Source organism: Bubalus kerabau, chromosome 15 (assembly GCF_029407905.1).
Source record: "Bubalus kerabau isolate K-KA32 ecotype Philippines breed swamp buffalo chromosome 15, PCC_UOA_SB_1v2, whole genome shotgun sequence".
NCBI classification, from domain to species: Eukaryota; Metazoa; Chordata; class Mammalia; order Artiodactyla; family Bovidae; genus Bubalus; species Bubalus kerabau.
In genome coordinates, this window is record NC_073638.1 from 39,046,686 (window position 1) to 39,066,137 (window position 19,452).

At 41.6% G+C, this 19,452-nt stretch overlaps 1 protein-coding gene across 8 annotated transcripts in view; it reads right to left on the bottom strand.

The window, feature by feature from the left end:
• The window catches only part of FAR1 (fatty acyl-CoA reductase 1), a 76,279-nt gene extending 61,398 nt beyond the window's left edge, over nucleotides 1-14,881 (bottom strand). For 2 of the 8 annotated variants that reach the window (XM_055548561.1, XM_055548569.1), the window contains exon 1: nucleotides 14,683-14,881. In XM_055548561.1, the coding sequence (XP_055404536.1) occupies nucleotides 14,683-14,822 (140 nt within the window). In that variant the 5' untranslated portion in view covers nucleotides 14,823-14,881. Of the gene's footprint in view, nucleotides 1-12,013; nucleotides 12,112-12,927; nucleotides 13,061-14,188; nucleotides 14,212-14,682 lie in introns of those variants that run through there. The other 6 variants (XM_055548565.1, XM_055548568.1, XM_055548567.1 and 3 more) reach the window with 6 other exon arrangements.
• Nucleotides 14,882-19,452: the final 4,571 nt, after the last annotated feature.

The window sequence follows — 19,452 nt, forward strand, 5'->3', positions numbered from 1 at the left end:
ATAGAAGTAGTCAGATTTTGTTTAAAAGTTTTATTTAGTCTGATTACAATAGCAAACGTCTTTAACGATATAAAAGTGCTTTGAAGCTCCTGCTATATGCTGTATTTCCTGTTTCTCTTTTGTCACTTTCTTATGAATCCTTCTCAATCTGTTCCCAAGACTGAACTTAAAAACAGGCTCTACCCAGCCAAGGCAGCATTTTCCAAATCGTGGCAAATGGGACTGGCAAACTGTACACTTAAGCCCTAACCAGGAGAGTTACAAAATACATTAGCACATCAAAGACCTACAAAATGTCCTGAGATAAAAAAACTCAGTAGACCTCTTTGAAAGCCTACTGCTAAGTCGTTTCAGTCGTGTCCGACTCTGTGCGACCCCATAGACGGCAGCCCACCAGGCTCCCCTGTCCCTGGGATTCTCCCGGCAAGAACACTGGAGTGGGTTGCCATTTCCTTCTCCCTTAAATACAAGAATACAGTCTCTCAGAAAACCTCCTATAGAGACACAGAACTTCAGATCCAAGTAAAGGAAAATATCTCAGGTCTTCAAAGATTTTCAAAGGGAGGAAAGGAAGCCAGGTTGAAAGAAGGGGGAGGAGGTGGGAGAGGGGGGCAAAAGGATGGCCTTATACACGTCTCCTGCCACCTGCAGATACCCAGGCATTATGGGACTTTACCCTGGGCCTCCAGAGAAGGGAGGACTGGAACTCGGCCCTACCAGAAATCAGAACCAGAATTTGAGTTCTCTGCCAAGAAGAGGTGATCAGTCTCCAATCCTCAGCTCAGGCTGAGGCCCTTCGACCAGATTCCTGCATCCAGGACCGGGGGACTAGAAAAACGGGGAAGGATAGGAAGGATTAAGGAGAGGAAACAGAGAGGGAAGGAGAGAGAGGTCAATAAAGTCTTTTGTTCCTTACCAGTCGGGGCACTCTGGCCAGTTGTCCGTGTCAGGAGGAGACCAGGGACAAAAGGGTCCCAGTTGTGGCCGCTGGGTCTGGTCCATTGGCAGGCAAGCTGGCCCCTGAGTACCCTGAGTGGTCAGGATGTCAGTCTCAGTGAAGAAGAGTCTCCACCAGAGTTGCCATTTGTTGCAGGAAAGGGAACCCCTTCCAGGGCCTGAAACTGGGCTCTTGTCTAACACTCGGAAATGAATTGTCCGAGGAGACAGGTGCTGACAAAGCAAGAGATTTTATTGGGAAAAGGCACCTGGGTGGAAAGCCGTAGGGTAAGAGAAAGCCTGCCCTTTCACAAATTTCCAAACATGGCTAAGTAAGCAAAGTGCCTGAGAAGCTCATCGATTACCACATCAGCCTTCTGAGGTAATGACTATACAAACATGAGCCAAACCTCCCACGAACTACAAATGATTTAAAAAGCATGACCTTCCATTGATCCTCAAGACTACTTCTGAATAAACTATAAAGCCAGTTATTAAGAGTTGCAAAAATAAGTATGTATTAGAATGTACCAAAGACTTCAGTTTGTACACAATTACTAACTCTGGATGCTGCAACTCAAGATGCAGCAAAACTTCTACCAAATACGCACACTCAAAACATGGAATTCTGTAATTTTCAAGAGGAACAATCAATCATCATTAGTGAAACTGTGTTGTCTTTAGCTGGTTATGGTTTTTAATTATAATTATTCTTATTCCTAATTAAAAATTACCATTATTGAACTTCATGCTTCCCTGGTGGCTCAGAGGATAAAGCATCTGCCTGCAATGCAGGAGACTCGGGTTAGATCCCTGGCTTGGGTAGGTCCCCTGGAGAAGGAAATGGCAACCCACTCTAGTATTCTTGCCTGGAGAATCCCATGGACAGAGGAGCCTGGCAGGCTACAGTCCACGGGGTCGCAAAGAGTCAGACACGACTGAGTGACTTCACTCACTCAATAAACCTGTGGAATGTGTTACACAATTCCATCATCAGTATTTGAGACCTACCATTTTCTAACTAGTCTAAACTTTAAGATAAGTATTTTTTTTTTTTGTCATTCAATTAGGAACCATCCATATTCCTAACTGCTGAACAAAGTTCCACTCCCCCAAAATGCTTATACCTTGACAATTTAGTTGCTATTACTCCACTAAAAAGAAGGAATTACTGAGCTACAGAATGACCCAGCTAAAGGGCTTGGATTAAAAGAGCTGGACGGTCACTGTTCTAAAAGTCCTCACCTTAGCTATCGGGCCACTAATGTACGGGCAGGTCTTCTCCCTGGTCACCATGTCCCCACCAACCAAATACGGCACAAGGACTTGGAATTAGGGCCCTTCGTGGAAGTAATAATAACTTCTCTCATCTTGAATGTCAATGATCCCTCCAGTCTCAAGTTTTGGGTAGAAAGCTTCCAGGAAGGTCTTAAAACAACTTAATCCCATAACGAAGTCTCTTCTCAAAAATATTTCCTGGTCTGGTCTATCTTTAAAACTTTCCAGGTTCTGCTCTCTGATGACTGGGGGGGGGTGGGGTGTGGAAAGATGGGGGCGGGGGAGGGGTTGGGGTTCAAGAGGGAGGGGATATGTGTATCATTATGGCTGATTAATGTTGCTGTATGGCAGAAACCAAAACAACATTGGAAATCAACTATCCTCCAATTTTGGGGAAAAAAAAAAACTTTGCCAGGTTCATATGTACAGCTTGCAACAAAACACTGTCAAGCACAGAAAGATACAGAAAAAAGGAGGGAAGTATTTGATGATTTGGGGGATTCTTATCTTTTTCTAGCTCTGAAAGTGACTTAATGCTTCTAAGAAGCCTACCCTATTAAGCCTTGTAACCACAGATTATTGTGCTAAAGATGGGATTAGAACACATACAACAAAGTAAAAATATCAGAGTTTAACAATTCAGAGAATTCTTGGTCAATTTATCAATTGAGAATCAAAGTCACAATGCTAAAAACTCTAGTGTTAAGATATTTCCTTCTCTAGAAACTGAGATCCAGAATGAAGAGAGTCAAGATAATAAGAGCAACACTGCACCTGACCTTGGCAAGTCAATTAACTGCTCTGATAATCCACAGAATTTACTGAAGAGGAGGCTAAACCACTGACGGATAAATCCTCCTCTTGTTCTCAAAGTCTAGATATTACCATGTATTGGAAGATGCTATTTCCCCGTAATACATTAGATACTCAGAAAATTATTAACTCAAATGGGTCACAAGGGTTATCACTTTAAAGCCATACACCCAATATTTATTGATCTTCAAACAATCTATGCTCTGCTCTGCAGAGTCAAATGTCCCATTTAGCAGCTAACTGATCTGTTCCTATCTCCTAAGGATTCTGCTCATGCTAATACCCATAATTATGATTATATTTGGAGAAGGCAATGGCACCCCACTCCAGTACTCTTGCCTGGAAAGTCCCATGGTCAGAAGAGCCTGGTAGGCTGCAGTCCATGAGGTTGCTAAGAGTCAGACATGACTGAGTGACTTCACTTTCACTTTTCACTTTCATGCACTGGACAAGAAAATGGCAACCCAATGCAGTATTCTTGCCTGGAGAATCCCAGGGACAGGGGAGCCTGGTGGGCTGCCGTCTACAGGGTTGCACAGAGTCGGACACGACTGAAGCGACTTAGCAGCATGATTATATTGGGTTAGCCAAAAAGGTCACTCAGATTTTCCCATAAGGTAGTACAGAAAAACTGGAATGAAGTTTTTGGCCAACCCAATATTGTGAGCTACAATTCACAAGTTTTTAAAACCCTATACTTCTCAGAAATGTATTTAGGACCATCCTTCAAACTAGATGCATGATAAACACTTATGATCTCAGGGCTCTACTGAAAATTAATCCTTTGTCAGATCAATACATCTTTCTTTCTTTTTTTTTTTAATGAAAGGAATTATTATCTTATTTCTTTAATTTTATTTTATTTTTAAACTTTACATAATTGTATTAGTTTTGCCAAACATCAAAATGAATCCACCACAGGTATACATGTGTTCCCCATCCTGAACCCTCCTCCCTCCTCCCTCCCCATACCATCCCTCTGGGTCGTCCCAGTGCACCAGCCCCAAGCATCCAGTATCGTGCATTGAACCTGGACTGGCAACTCGTTTCATACATGATATTTTACATGTTTCAATGCCATTCTCCCAAATCTTCCCACCCTCTCCCTCTCCCACAGAGTCCATAAGACTGTTCTATACATCAGTGTCTCTTTTGCTGTCTCGAACACAGGGTTATTGTTACCATCTTTCTAAATTCCATATATATGTGTTAGTATACTGTATTCGTGTTTTTCTTTCTGGCTTACTTCACTCTGTATAATAGGCTCCAGTTTCATCCACCTCATTAGAACTGATTCAAATGTATTCTTTTTAATGGCTGAGTAATACTCCATTATGTATATGTACCACAGCTTTCTTATCCATTCATCTGCTGATGGACATCTAGGTTGCTTCCATGTCCTGGCTATTATAAACAGTGCTGCGATGAACATTGGGGTACTCGTGTCTCTTTCCCTTCTGGTTTCCTCAGTGTGTATGCCCAGCAGTGGGATTGCTGGATCATAAGGCAGGTCTATTTCCAGTTTTTTAAGGAATCTCCACACTGTTCTCCATAGTGGCTGTACTAGTTTGCATTCCCACCAACAGTGTAAGAGGGTTCCCTTTTCTCCACACCCTCTCCAGCATTTATTACTTGTAGACTTTTGGATCGCAGCCATTCTGACTGGTGTGAAATGGTACCTCATAGTGGTTTTGATTTGCATTTCTCTGATAATGAGTGATGTTGAGCATCTTTTCATGTGTTTGTTAGCCATCTGTATGTCTTCTTTGGAGAAATGTCTATTTAGTTCTTTGGCCCATTTTTTGATGTCATTTATTTTTCTGGAGTTGAGCTGTAGGAGTTGCTTATATATTCTCGAGATTAGTTGTTTGTCAGTTGCTTCATTTGCTATTATCTTCTCCCATTCTGAAGGCTGTCTTTTCACCTTGCTAATAGTTTCCTTTGACGTGCAGAAGCTTTTAAGGTTAACTAGGTCCCTTTTGTTTATTTTTGCTTTTATTTCCAATATTCTGGGAGGTGGGTCATAGAGGATCCTGCTGTGATGTATGTCAGAGAGTGTTTTGCCTATGTTCTCCTCTAGGAGTTTTATAGTTTCTGGTCTTACGTTTAGATATTTAATCTAAACGTAATCTCAGCAATGTATTTAGGACCATCCTTCAAACTAGATGCATGATAAACACTTATGATCTCAGGGCTCTACTGAAAATTAATCCTTTGTCAGATCAATACATCTTTCTAAGCCCCTGTGTATCATATCTAGGAGTTTTTTTTAACACCAATGTGAACCTCAAAATACTTTAACAGATCATTTCCTCCACAGACCTGAACTATTTAAGAGCAATAAAAGTCAAAGAAGTTTTTTCCTTTACCTCTGAAAAAGCAGTCTTTATGTATTTATTCATTCTTAAGTCATATTCTACCTCATGTTAATTCAGGATGGACAGCAGCCATTATATAAAGTTCCATATACTTATTCCAAAATCTTTGGTAAAATCATTTCTACATACTCATTAAATTGGCTACAGGTTGTTCTTCCCCAAGAATCCAATTAAGAACGGGTCTTTTAAAAAATCAGGCATTTGCATAATGAAATTTATAATTTCACTCAATAATGAAAAACACTTGTTTGTAAGAGGTCAGGAGCACATAGAAATAAATTTAAGTTGAATTTTACCAGTATGCTTTCTGCCTAAACATTAAAGAATGAATTATTAAACCAGAATCTCTATTATACGGACACTCAAAGATATCTGAATGTGTTTTAAAAGGCTTATCAGCCCCTTGAAATTATATGAAAAACTGTGCATATGTTTATCTTTTCTGAGGAAAAGAGATCACACAAAGCTATGAGGAGATGCTCAAAGGGGTTTATGACCTTTGACTAAAACTCTACATTATGGGAGATATTTTAAAATGTTAATTCTCAGTTAATAGTTCAAAGTTTTTAAGTCAATACTCCAAAATAATAAGATACAGTGGTATGAATTCCTTACATTCAAGAAGGAGTTTTCAAGTGACTGCCATGCCAACATTTTTTGGCAAAAATTCCGTAACAACAAGAATGACCTAGAGGAGATATTTCAAAGTAATCTTAAAACTGTCAAATGGTTAAAATTTACACACAAACATATCACACACCTCACCAATGTCATTTCCATTTGGAATCTCTAATCCAGGCACATGACCTGATGTTACTATATTCTGTTTTATATACGAATAGTCAAGTCTCTCCAACTACTTATCCGTCATATAGTAAATTATATCTAATTTCTCTTGCTCAAAACACTGTAACATACAAGTCTCAAATATATTTACATGAAAAAATTTCCACTTCAGTTAGATTAGCATGTCCACTGTTACACTTATCAAGCTGTATGGTAACAACTGGTAAAAAACGATAACAACTGGTAAAAATGTCTAGGACTTGCTTCAAAATTTAAAAGGCAGGGGGGTCGGGGGGAATGAGTGAGGATACAGATAAAAAAGATTGTCCACAAGCTGAAAATTGTTAAAGCTGGTGGTATGTATGTATAAAAATATATACAAAGAAGAAAGCTCTTGAATCTGTCTTTAAGAAGCTCTCTGTTCTACTAGAACAAATAATTTCACAATTTGTATGGAAACACAAAAAACCTTGAATAGCCAAAGCAATCTTGAGAAAGAAGAATGGAACTGGAAGAATCAACCTGCCTGACTTCAGACTATACTACAAAGCTACAGTCATCAAGACAGTATGATACTGGCACAGAGACAGAAGTACAGAACAATGGAAAAAAGCAGAAAGCCCAGAGATAAATCCACGTACCTATGGACACCTTATCTTTGACAAAGGAGGCAACAAAATACAATGGAGAATAGAAAATCTCTTCAACAAGTGGTGCTGGGAAAACTGGTCAACCACCTGTAAAAGAAGAAAACTAGAACACTTTCTAACACCATGGTGGTAGTGGTGGTTTAGTCACTAAGTCTTGTCCAACTCTTGCAATCCCACGGACTGTGCCTGCCAGGCTCCTCTGTCCATGGGATTCTCCAGACAAGAATACTGGAGTAGGTTGCCATTTCCTTCTCCAGGGGATCTTCCTGACACAGGAATAGAACCCAGGTCTCCTGCATTGCAGGCATATGATTTGCCAACTCAAACTGGATTGAAGATCTAAATATAAGACCAGAAACTATAAAACTCTTAGAGGAAAACATGGGCAGAACACTCTCTGACACAAATCACAGCAAGATCCTCTATGACCCACCTCCCAGAGTAATGGAAATAAAAACAAAAATAAACAAATAGGACCTAAATAAACTTCAAAGCTTTTGCACAAGGAAGGAAACTATAAGCAAGGTGAAAAGGCAGCCTTCAGAATGGGAAAAAATAATAGCAAACAAAACAACTGACAAAGAATTAATCTCAAAAACATACAAGCAACTCTTGCAGCTCAATTCCAGAAAAATAAACAACCCAATCAAAACATGGGCCAAGGAAATAAACAGACATTTCTCCAAAGAAAACATACAAATGGCTAACAAACACATGAAAAGATGCTCAATATCACTCATTATCAGAGAAATGCAAATCAAAACTGCAGTAAGGTACCATCTCCCGCTGGTCAGAATGGCTGCCATCAAAAAGTCTACAAACAATAAATGCTGGAGAGGGTGTGGAGAAAAGAGAACCCTCTTACACTGTTAGTGGGAACGCAAACTAGTACAGCCACTATGGAGAACAGTGTGGAGATTCCTTAAGAAATTGGAAACAGAACTGCCATGTGACTCAGCAATCCCACTGCGGGGCATACACATGGAAGAAACCAGAATTGAAAAAGACACATGTACCCCAATGTTCACTGCAGCACTGATTACAATAGCTAGGACATGGAAGCAACCTAGGTGTCCATCAGCAGACCAATGAATAAGGAAGCTGTGGTATGTATATACAATGGAATATCCCTCAGCTATTAAAAAAAAAAAAAGAAGGCGTTTGAGTCAGTTGTAATGAAACTGGAGCCTATTACACAAGTGAAGTAAGTCAGAAAGAAAAACACCAATGCAGTGTATTAACACACATATATGGAATTTAGAAAGACAGTAATGATGACATTATATGCAAGACAGCAAATGAGACACAGATGTAAAGAACAGACTTTGGGACTATGTGGGAGAAGGCAAGGATGGGATGATATGAGAGAACAGCACTAAAACATGTATATTATCATATGTAAAAGAGATGACCAGTGCAAGTTTGATGCATGAAACAGGGCACTCAAAGCTGGTGCTCTGGGATAACCCAGAGGGATTGGGTGGGGAGAGGTAGGAGGAGGTTCAGGATGGGGGGAAACCTGTACACCTGTGGCTGATTCATGTCAATGCATGGCAAAAACCACCACAATAATGTAAAGTAATTAGCCTCCAATTAAATAATTTAAAAAAAAAGAAGCTCTCTGTTCTATCACACAAAGCAGACTTCTTTAAACTTTGTATTTTTATGTTTGCAATTTTCCATAATATAAAGTTTAAAGAAGTCTGCCTTGCCTATTAGAACAGAGAGCTTTTTAAAAACAGATTCAGGAACTTTCTTCTTTGTACATCTGCCCAGTAAAGAGCAAATACTTACTTTTATACACATATTTCATTCTTTATGTGAAAGAGAGCAGTATTACTTCTCAATGAAACCTCAACAACTTGTTGATGATATTTTATTTAAACGATTCTTTTATTAACCCAGATAAAACATATTCTTTCATTCATTAACTACTTACTGTTTACCTACTTTCTCAGATAGTCTGTCTTGAAGAAGATATAAAAAGTAATTCATATTCTCTAATGAACCAAGAATCTGAAAATACCCTCAAGGATCCAGGGGAAAATGGGCAGGGAAGGAATACAATGGATGAAGAGAAAAAAAAAAAGTAAAAAGCAACAAATACAGTTGTTTAAGAAAGGGCTTTAAGGCTTTCATATTTTTTAATAAGAAAAAAGGCATACAGTTTCTTCAAGCTAGACAGGTCTTTTAAGTTCCCCTCCTCATTCTGTTCTACAGATGAGGAAGCTAAAGCTCAGAGAGAGGAAGTGTCTTGCCTCAAGTTACACATCAAGTTGCTAACAAAACCAACATTAAAATTCAGATCTGCTGATTCACAGCGCAATGTAAATTTTCTGTATCAAAATTTTTTCTTCTACACTATAATATTCACTACCTGAAGAGAATGACTATTTTATTATTAATATACACTTCAATTCTGTATTATACCATACTAAAAAAAAAGCAATAGACTAAGTAAAGGTGGAAGACTGGGAAGAAAATGCAAAGAAACTGCTAAAACAGTTATACACAAAGACTACATGCACATACCACACTTCCTTAATTCTGAGACATATTTGGCTTTAAGACATAGTATCCATTTCATAAACATTTTTAAAGAAATATAGACACTGTAAAATCTTCATGTCAAAAAATACTAAAATGTGAAACCATATACCTCTAAAGCAATAAAATATAATGTACCCTCTAAGACACAAAAATCACTGTTATTTAAAACCCTGTGTCACAAGACACAAACACACAGAGCAAGAGTCCCATCTTCAAAGGTAAGGAAAAGTTACTCAATACCTAAAGCTATGTGGCATTCTTTTCGGTCGTATGTACTAATAAAGAAGTCCTTCTAGCCATACATCTCATATGCATGAGCTATGGGACCAGGAAAAGCAAAATTTGAATCTCAGCCCTGCTACTTAGCTCTCTGGAATTTGGAAAGTTACCAAATTCTCCGAATCTCATTCTCTTCATAAAATGAGATATCCACCTTAGAGAACTGCACAAGAATTAAATGTGATATTAATAATTTATTTAAGGAGCATAGTACAGTGGCTAGATGAAATAGTTTCCTCCTACAATTCCTATGCGCCAAATGAAACTGAACTAAAAAGTACATCCCATTCTTGACTTACAAGGTTGGACTAAATCTATACTAGGACAAACATTTCTAATTTGCTTTGGAATGATTATTTGATAAGCAAAGATAATCTTGAAATGTATCTCATTTCTTCTTCAAATTGGGAACAGAAAACATGACAAATTCTAAGTGTTTAGGTTAAATTTGTAAAATATGTAAACTCAGCACCTTCATGTAGCTATACTGAACTGACCCATTACAAACCCACTGAAGAGAGGAACTATAAATCCACAAGTGGGAGCAAGGAAGGGCTACATGTAGGTTTAGGGAAGGCCAAAAAGATAGATAAAATGACTCAGTGAGTGATCTGAAAGGTCTGGTTTTTTTAACTTTAAGTTCATTCATTAGACAATGTTCAGAAAAGCCAAGATCATATATCTATGATTCAGAGTGCTTTAGTAACCAGATCCTTCAGATTAGGCAAATGTACAGTTTCAGGTTGTTTCCAATAATAATTCATTTTCAAGATGGAACTGTGCCCACCAAAGTGGCTCATATGCAGTAGACACTGAGACAAGACTATCTTCCTTCCTATCCCAAACATAGATTGCTAAGTCGCTTCAGTCGTGTCCAACTCTTGTGCGACCCCATAGACGGCAGCCCACCAGGCTCCCCCATCCCTGGGATTCTCCAGGCAAGAATACTGGAGTGGGTTGCCATTTCCTTCTCCAATGCATGAAAGAGAAAAGTGAAAGTGAAGTCGCTCAGTGGTGTCCGACTCTTAGCGACCCCATGGACTGCAGCCTACCAGGCTCCTCCGTCCATGGATTTTCCAGGCAAGAGTACCGGAGTGGGGTGTCATTGCCTTCTCCAAACATAGACTAGGCCACCCACATATTCCCTCACTATTAGTTCATTTTAGTTGAACAGTTCCCCCCACTAATTATAAAAATAACAATGCTTGTTTTTATAAACTTGGAAAAATACAAAGAGCACCAGCATTTTTAAATTATCCATCACCTTACCAGCCAATAATTAAATTATTACAAAGGGACATATCAACATCTTTCCTATGAATTTGACCATAATTGTGATCATACCAAACTTTAAATTTGTATAGAGCACTTGCCACTAAACACAATTAACTACCAGCCTGTATCTAAATGTCTTTATTTTGGCTTTCTTGAGATTAAATTCACACTAGTTTTTTCCTTACTCAACTCAATGGTTTCTTCTCAATCTTTGTTCTTCTGAGTCTCTCAGCTACATATTTTGCTACTGATAACTTCCTCTTTAGCATAACTCTATCTTAAGTTTCCCTAAACAGTATATTCCTCAGTGTCTACAAGTCTCTCCAACTAATCTTTTTCTATTTCTTCACTGGCTGTCTTCTGTTAACTCCTGACAATCTCTAAAAATGGTCCAGGCCTGACCTTGAATTTGCTCGCCAACTTTGAATCTCCAGCACTTAACACAACGCCCAGCACAAAGTAGGTGTTCAATTCACATTCACTTATTGCCTTTGCCAACCCTGACCTGCCACTTACTAGCTGTATGACTCTGGTTAAATTAAATCTCTCTGAACCTCAGTTATCTCATCTATAAAGTAGGGATAATCAAAGGAAGATAAGGCTTGGAAAATTCAAAATAGCTTCTGGCACATAGTAGTACCCAATAAATTTTGCTATTAATATCAACATAACCTAGCACAGGAATCAAAAATATTTATTATTATATAAGCTTGAACACTAAATCTGTGATCAATCCAACTTAACTTTCACTATAGTCTTCTTACCATAACTATCAAAAAATATTCTTGTACTCATTTCTTTATTACCATCTCCAAGCCATCATTAAGTATTCTAAGTTCTCTCTCTGTAGCCACCATACAAAACCATCATTTATCAATTAGGCTATAACAAGACTTAGTTGATTTCCACACCCTTAAATCTTCAATCAAATCTAATTCCTTAAAACAATTTTTAATTTGTCACTCTTGCCCACAGGTGCTTGTAACATGTCCATACTACTGGCATATCATCCTGTCTTGCAATAACCCACACCCCAACTCCTAGTTCAAAAGATGGCTCAACACTCACCTCTTTCAGGAAACTTTCCCTGATTAATTCCACACCACTCAGATTACTCCTCTGCTCCCAGTCGCCTCAGCACCTCAGCACTTAGGTATTCTGTTATACTAAGAGTAAAATGTTATCACTAAATAGCATTACCAAGAAAGTACTTCCACAAAAGTATTTCTACATCCTAAAGAATGGTCCATTACCTACAATGCTTTGTTGATGTGGTTAATAAAGAAACATACAACAAATGCCCTCTTTGGTTTTCGTCCTTAACACTGTATTATTTTATGTTGGTAAGTGAGTGACGGAAAGTTGCTGAGTTGTGTCTGACTCTTTGCAACCCCATGAATTATACATACACAGTCCATGGAATTCTCCAGGCCAGAATACTGGAGTGGGTAGCCTTTCCCTTCTCCAGGGGATCTTCCCAACCCAGGGATCAAACCCAGGTCTCCCACATTGCAGGCGGATTCTTTACCAGCTGAGGACAAGGGAAACCGTATGTTGGTAAAGAAGTACTTAATTCTTCATAATCCTTTTGCCCTACGCTCAAGCAGAAATTATACCTTAGTGGTAATCACCTTCTCCTGCTTAAATCCAATAGAAATGCATTAATGGACCATTTCATTTTCTACTACCTTTTCTCTTCTCACACCCCCAAATAAAAATTCGAAAGCTTTAAACAGTAAGGCAGTATCAATGACACCAAGTTAATCTTCCCTCTAAGTGAAAAGAACTTTGAACCTATCTAACCACAAAACTCTTCCCAAGGCTAAACAATTTCCCAACAAGCATGATACACAATCAAATTCTACATCAAAATGCTTGACTCTTATACAGCAACAGGACTACCTGTGTTCATTCTTATTGGGTTACTGTAAGAGATCTTATATTACTTTTATATTACACAGACAGTTGAGATACTCCCTTACATGGCAGAATTTCTTAAGTATCCTCTCATGTTCTCTTTAAACCAACACATTGGATTAAAAGAGTCCTCACTGTCATCCAATCAAAAGCAACCAATAATTGTGCCATTGCTTCCGGGAGGACGAGTTCCTGCTAAGGCAAAACAATGAGAGTTCATCAACAACAATTAGTGTTACAGGGATTGGAGGAGGGTTGGGGAGGAGGACAACCACCCTCAGAGGTGAGAGTTAACAAGACTGAGCGTTTGGCCATCGATGGCAAATAGATGAGGAAACAATGGAAAGAGTGAGAGACTTTATTTTCTCGGGCTCCAAAATCACTGCAGATGGTGACTGCAGCCATGAAATTAAAAGACATTTGCTCCTTGGAAGAAAAGCTATGACCAACCTAGACAGCATATTCAAAAGCAGAGACATTACTTTGCCAACAAAGGTCCCTCTAGTCAAAACTATGGTTTTTCCAGTAGTCATGTATGGATGTGAGAGTTGGACTATAAAGAAGGCTGAGTGCCAAAGAATTGATGCTTTTGAACTGCGGTGTTGGAGAAGACTCTTGAGAGTCCCTTGGACTGTAAGGAGATCCAACCAGTCCATTCTAAAGGACTGGGTGTTCATTGGAAGGACTGATGCTAAAGCTGAAACTCCAATACTCTGGCCACCTCATGTGAAGAGTTGACTCACTGGAAAAGACTCTGATGCTGGGAAGGATTGGGGGCAGGAGGAGAAGGGGACGACAGAGGATGAGATGGCTGGATTGCATCACCGACTCGATGGACATGAGTTTGAATAAGCTCAGGGAGTTGGTGATGGACAGGAAAGCCTGGCATGCTGCAGTCCATGGGGTCGCAAAGAACGGACACGTCAATAAGTGAATGACGAAAAGACTGAACTGAACTGAAGTGAGTAGTGAATGAACCTATTGCCCTGGCTTTTTGACTCCTACCTGACGAAATGGACAGTTATTCTTGCTGACTTACTCATAAAAGATCCACACCCTTCAGCTACCACAGATAAACCTATCTCCTTTGCTGCGTGTATACTTTCTCCTAACTGGCCTCCTGACGCCTTCTAGTCAAACAGCGTGCCCCCACACCTCACCTAAAACCTTCGTCTCTCAGTTTAGTCATCTTCCGGCTTTAGGAAGTGCCTCGTACTCCAGACCCACGTGTCCCAAGCCTCTCCTCCCTTCACTCCCAGTTGATTTCCTCCCAGTTTCTGTCAATGCCGACTTCCGAGAGACCAAACACACGCCCTGGCTCCGCACCTTCTCCGAGGACTCCTTTTTCTGAGCATCACCCTATTCCCATTACTTTCTTCGTCCCCAGATCCAGAATCCTTCCATCACAGGCCTCCTTTCACTGCCACACTCGAGCACACAAACCTGCTCCTCTGTTAACTATTTTGCCTCACCTTCGCCACCTCTACGCAGCTTCCCCGCCCCAGGCGGCGCCCACAGGCTCCGCGTCTGCAAACCAGGCCCCTCCCTACGGCTCCGCTCTGGGTCCTGGCCCTCCAGAGGGCGGTGGCCCCGCCAAGCCGCGCGGAGACCATCCGGCAGAAGCTTGCACCCCCGGCTCGGAGCAGCAGGGGGTGGGGGTTTGGGTTTGGGGTAGGGGTGGGGGTTGGGGCGGGGGCTGGGCGGCGGGTACTGCCCCCGCCTCAACCGGGCCTGCCTCCACAGCTCCCAGAGCCGCGGCCCGGGCCAGGCGAGGAGGGGCCCGCCGCCAGCTTCTCCAGCCTGGGGTTCCCGCCTCTCACCTAGTCGCAGAGGCTCTGGCCTCGCTTTCCTCCCGGCCGTCCAGCGAGGGCTCAGCCGCCGTCGCCGTCGCGCTCTCCTCACTCGCTCTTCCACCGCCCCAGACCGGTGCTGAAGAGCGGACGAGTAGTGGCAAGCCCATTGGCTGTGGCCCGTACTCGCGTCAGCCGGCCCCGACCCGGACCTCGGAATGTGACTGGCTGGCGCGGCGCCTTTTCTCCAAGTCTTGTCCTGATTGGCTCTCCCGCGCCCCTTACCAGAGGACCGCTCACCCTCCTCCGGGGTCTGGCCTCCCACCCCCTCAACCCCGTTTCCATCCGGGCGGGAGGGGGACGCGAAGGGCCAATGGGAGGGCGGAGAGAGGCTCGGGAGGTGGGCTCTGCAGCCGACCAGCCCGCGGGGCAAGTTCAGCCAATGGGCGCACCCCCCACATCCCGGGCTCAGGAGCGCCCCCGCTGGCAGCTAGCGTTCCGGCGGGTCTCGCCCACGGCCACGCCCGGGCTGCCCGTCGCCTGGAAGCGGCACCGGGTGGAAAGGCTGGGAAGATGCGGCGAAGCGGGTCCGAGCGACCGCGGGTAGCCATTGTGGCGTGCTCCAGCACTGTCTACGTGAGGCCCAGCGCTCGCCTTGGCGAGGCTGGTTCGGGTCGGTGAGAGCCGAGCTGCGGATCTGTGGTCCCCTGGAGCCTCCGCGAGGTGCTCTAGAGAGCGCGGGAGCCGAGCATACGTCTCGTCGAGCCCCGCGGGACTGTGGGCCAAATATTTCCACTTAGCACTTCTTCCAGAATAATTTCATATAAAACTTATCCATGGTGAGAAAAATTCGAGTAAAGTTTACCTCACCGAGGGAAGAGGGGGAAATGGAAGGGGCCCAGGGCACCTTCAGGGTAACTAGGACCGTTTGCCTCTTGATCCGGGTGGTAGTTACTGAGGTGGTGTATGCCTCGGTAAAAATTCTCCGAGTCGTACAATTAAGATGTTGGGCACCCAACGCACTTTATGTATAAATATCTCAATTTTTTAATGATAAAAGAATTGTGAGAAAAAACTCTTGTCATAATATTATTATAACCTTGGGCTCCATGGGACACCCACGGTATAAACAATCCACTGGGATTTAACTATAATTCAAAAAGTAGAAACTATAGGAAGGAAAAAAAAAAGGACTGAGAATTTAAAACGAGTGAAGTTCCTGGCACGCTGAATAAAACTCACAGATTGGTGCTTTCAGTTCAGCTCAGTCGCTAAGTCGTATCCGACGCTCTGCGACCACATGAATCGCAGCACGCCAGGCCTCCCTGTCCATCACCAACTCCCGGAGTTCACATAAACTCATGTACATCGAGTCGATGATGCCATCCAGCCATCTCATCCTCTGTCGTCCCCTTCTCCTGCCCCCAATCCCTCAGGGACTTTTCCAGTGAGTCAACTCGTCGCATGAGATGGCCATGGGCTAAGATGGTTCAGAAGATTTACAGCCTGTTTCAGTGCCTGACACTCAGAACAAAAGCACCCAGGGTGCTGCACCTAATTGAAAACTACATAAGTTTACTGAGCTGCCTACTTTGTGGCCTCCCTAAGTTATAAACCCAGGAAACGTTATAGTTCTGTAAATAAAAGTAAATTGCACCAAGTCAAAAATTTATTATCGTAGTTTACAGCCTAAAGTTATTATATATTGCTGAGAATATACATAGGAATAGACACCAAAAACATATGCTACTGATGAAGTTGTTATAGCTGTTTATAAATTCCCTCAGACTTTCATAACTTCTTTAAAAACAGAAGACAAGATCAAGCTTTAATTTTTTTATTCAAATAGTACCTCTTCCTGCTGTGAGGAAATACTTTTCTTATGGTATGTATTAATAACATTTTCTAACTCATATATTGTTCTGTCAGGGTTTCATTAAACAGTTCTTTTGAGGTTCTTCACTCCATCTTTACAACAACTCTATGCAACTATTCATTTATTCATCTGAATTTTGTAGAAGAGAAAATTGGGGCTCAATGAGACAAGTAATTTGCCTCAAATCATATATCTGTTAGGTGGTAGAAGTGGGGTTGAAATCTAGGTCTATTTGATGCAAAATTCCATAATCTTTCTACAGTGCCACATTTGCCTCCTCCAAAACAAAATCAGGTCATTTTGCTTTGTCCTTATTCATCTTTGTACTCCCCACAATGAGTAGCACAGAATCTTGCCTATGTCTCTGATGGAACTCATGGGGTTAATAAGTGATTATCACCATGCTTTATTTTTATAGATTTCATAACAAAGTGTGAACTACTTAAAAGTAACTTTTTTTGATCAAACGAAAGGGAACACAATTTTGTAGCTGCAGTAAACAACCCATTACAACTATCTAGAATGCACCATAAATGCACTTTCATAGTATAGACTGAGCACAGCATAGAAAGAGTTTTAGGTAGCTTTTGTGAAGAGAGTCAAATTTCTAGTGAGCACAGTTATTCTCTGCAATTCTTTTGTGTTCTCTACCTTGGCTGCAAAGAAAGGCAAAGCCAAAGAATGCTCAAACTACCACACAATTGTACTCATCTCACACGCTAGTAAAGTAATGCTCAAAATTCTCCAAGGCAGGCTTCAGCAATATATGAACCGTGAACTTCCAGATGTTCAAGCTGGTTTTAGAAAAGGCAGAGAAACCAGAGATCAAATTGCCAACATCCGCTGGATCATCGAAAAGGCAAGAGAGTTCCAGAAAAACATCTATTTCTGCTTTATTGACTATGCCAAAGCCTTTGACAGTGTGGATCACAATGAACTGTGGAAAATTCTGAAAGAGATGGGAATACCAGACCACTTGACCTGCCTCTTGAGAAACCTATATGCAGATCAGGAAGCAACAGTTAGAACTGGACATGGAACAACAGACTGCTTCCAAATAGGAAAAGGAGTATGTCAAGGCTGTATATTGTCACCCTGCTTATTTAACTTATATGCAAAGTACATCATGAGAAATGCTGGGCTGGAAGAAGCACAAGCTGGAATCAAGATTGCCAGGAGAAATATCAACCTCAGATATGCAGATGACACCACCCTTATGGCAGAAAGTGAAGAAGAACTAAAGGGCATCTTGATGAAAGTGAAAGAGGAGGGTAAAAAAGTTGGCCTAAAGCTCAACATTCAGAAAACGAAGATCATGGGATCTGGTCCCATCACTTCATGGGAAATAGATGCAGAAACAGGGGAAATAGATGGGGAAACAGTGGAAACAGTGTCAGACTTTATTTTCTTGGGCTCCAAAATCACTGCAGGTGGTGACTGCAGCCATGAAATTAAAAGACACTTACTCCTTGGAAGGAAAGTTATGACCAACCTAGACAGCATATTCAAAAGCAGAGACATTACTTTGCCAACAAAGGTCCGTCTAGTCAAGGCTATAGTTTTTCCAGTGGTCGTGTATGGATGTGAGAGTTGGACTGTGAAGAAAGCTGAGTGTCGAAGAATTGATGCTTTTGAACTGTGGTGTTGGAGAAGACTCTTGAGAGTCCCTTGGACTGCAAGGAGATCCAACCAGTCCATTCTAAAGGAGATCAATGCTGGGTGTTCATTGGAGGGACTGATGCTAAAGCTGAAACTCCAATATTTTGGCCACCTCATGCAAAGAGTTGACTCATTGGAAAAGACTCTGATGCTGGGAGGAATTGGGGGCAGGAGGAGAAGGGGACGACAGAGGATGAGATGGCTGGATGGCATCACTGACTCAATGGACGTGAGTTTGAGTGAACTCCAGGAGATGGTGATGGACAGGGAGGCCTGGCGTGCTGCGATTCATGGGGTCACAAAGAGTTGGACACGACTGAGCGACTGAACTGAACCTTGGCTGCATACAATTATGACATTCAGAATTGTTCCTCTTTAAACATAAAGTCTGTTATTAAAAAAACAGACAAATCATGTGATGGCAGCATTTAGAGGAACCTATCCCAGAAGCTATCCTGAAGAGACAGCTCAGAGAACCAGGCAGCCCAGAAACCCAGGCATGGAGATTAATCCTGCTGGAGAAAGGGGTTCATTATGGTGGATGAACTGAAACACTTCCTGTATAATTACTAAGTGTTGAAAGGCTCCATGCTACTGTTGTGTCAGAGATGGAGAGCTTATCATTAAAGTGACCAGTGATAACACTCCAAAGCATGCTTTGAGACCTGGTTTCTTGTCTACTTTTGTCCTTACAGGGGCTTCCCTAGTGTCTCAGATGGTAAAGCGTCTGCCTGCAATGCGGGAGACCCAGGTTTGATCCCTGGGTCGGGAAGATCCCTTGGAGAAGGAAACGGCAATCCACTCCAGTATCCTTGCCTGGAGAATCTCATGGACAGAGGAGCCTGGTAGGCTACAGTCCACAGGTTGCAAAGAGTTGGACACGACTGAGCTACTTCACTTTTCACTTTCTTTGCCCTTAAAAAGACCAAGGGGGAAAACTCAGACCTTCAAAAAAGAAAGGTGTATCATCTGTTACTATAATACATACCAGGTGGTTGAATTCAATCCTTTACCTTAGATGGTGAGTTTCATAGCCAGCAGCAATGCTAATACAGTACTAATTGTCAGCTTAGAAAAGGAAATTGCTCCATTATTTGAAGAATTGAGACAAATTGTGGATTTCTTAATCTGGCGGTTTCTTACCTTCATCATATCAAACACACTACCAATCCGTCAGTCTTTAGGCCACAAGGAAGGGCCCCTTTTCCACCTTACACTGGTGAAAGAGCCTATAGATAGAATTTATGAACAGATTGATTGTTATC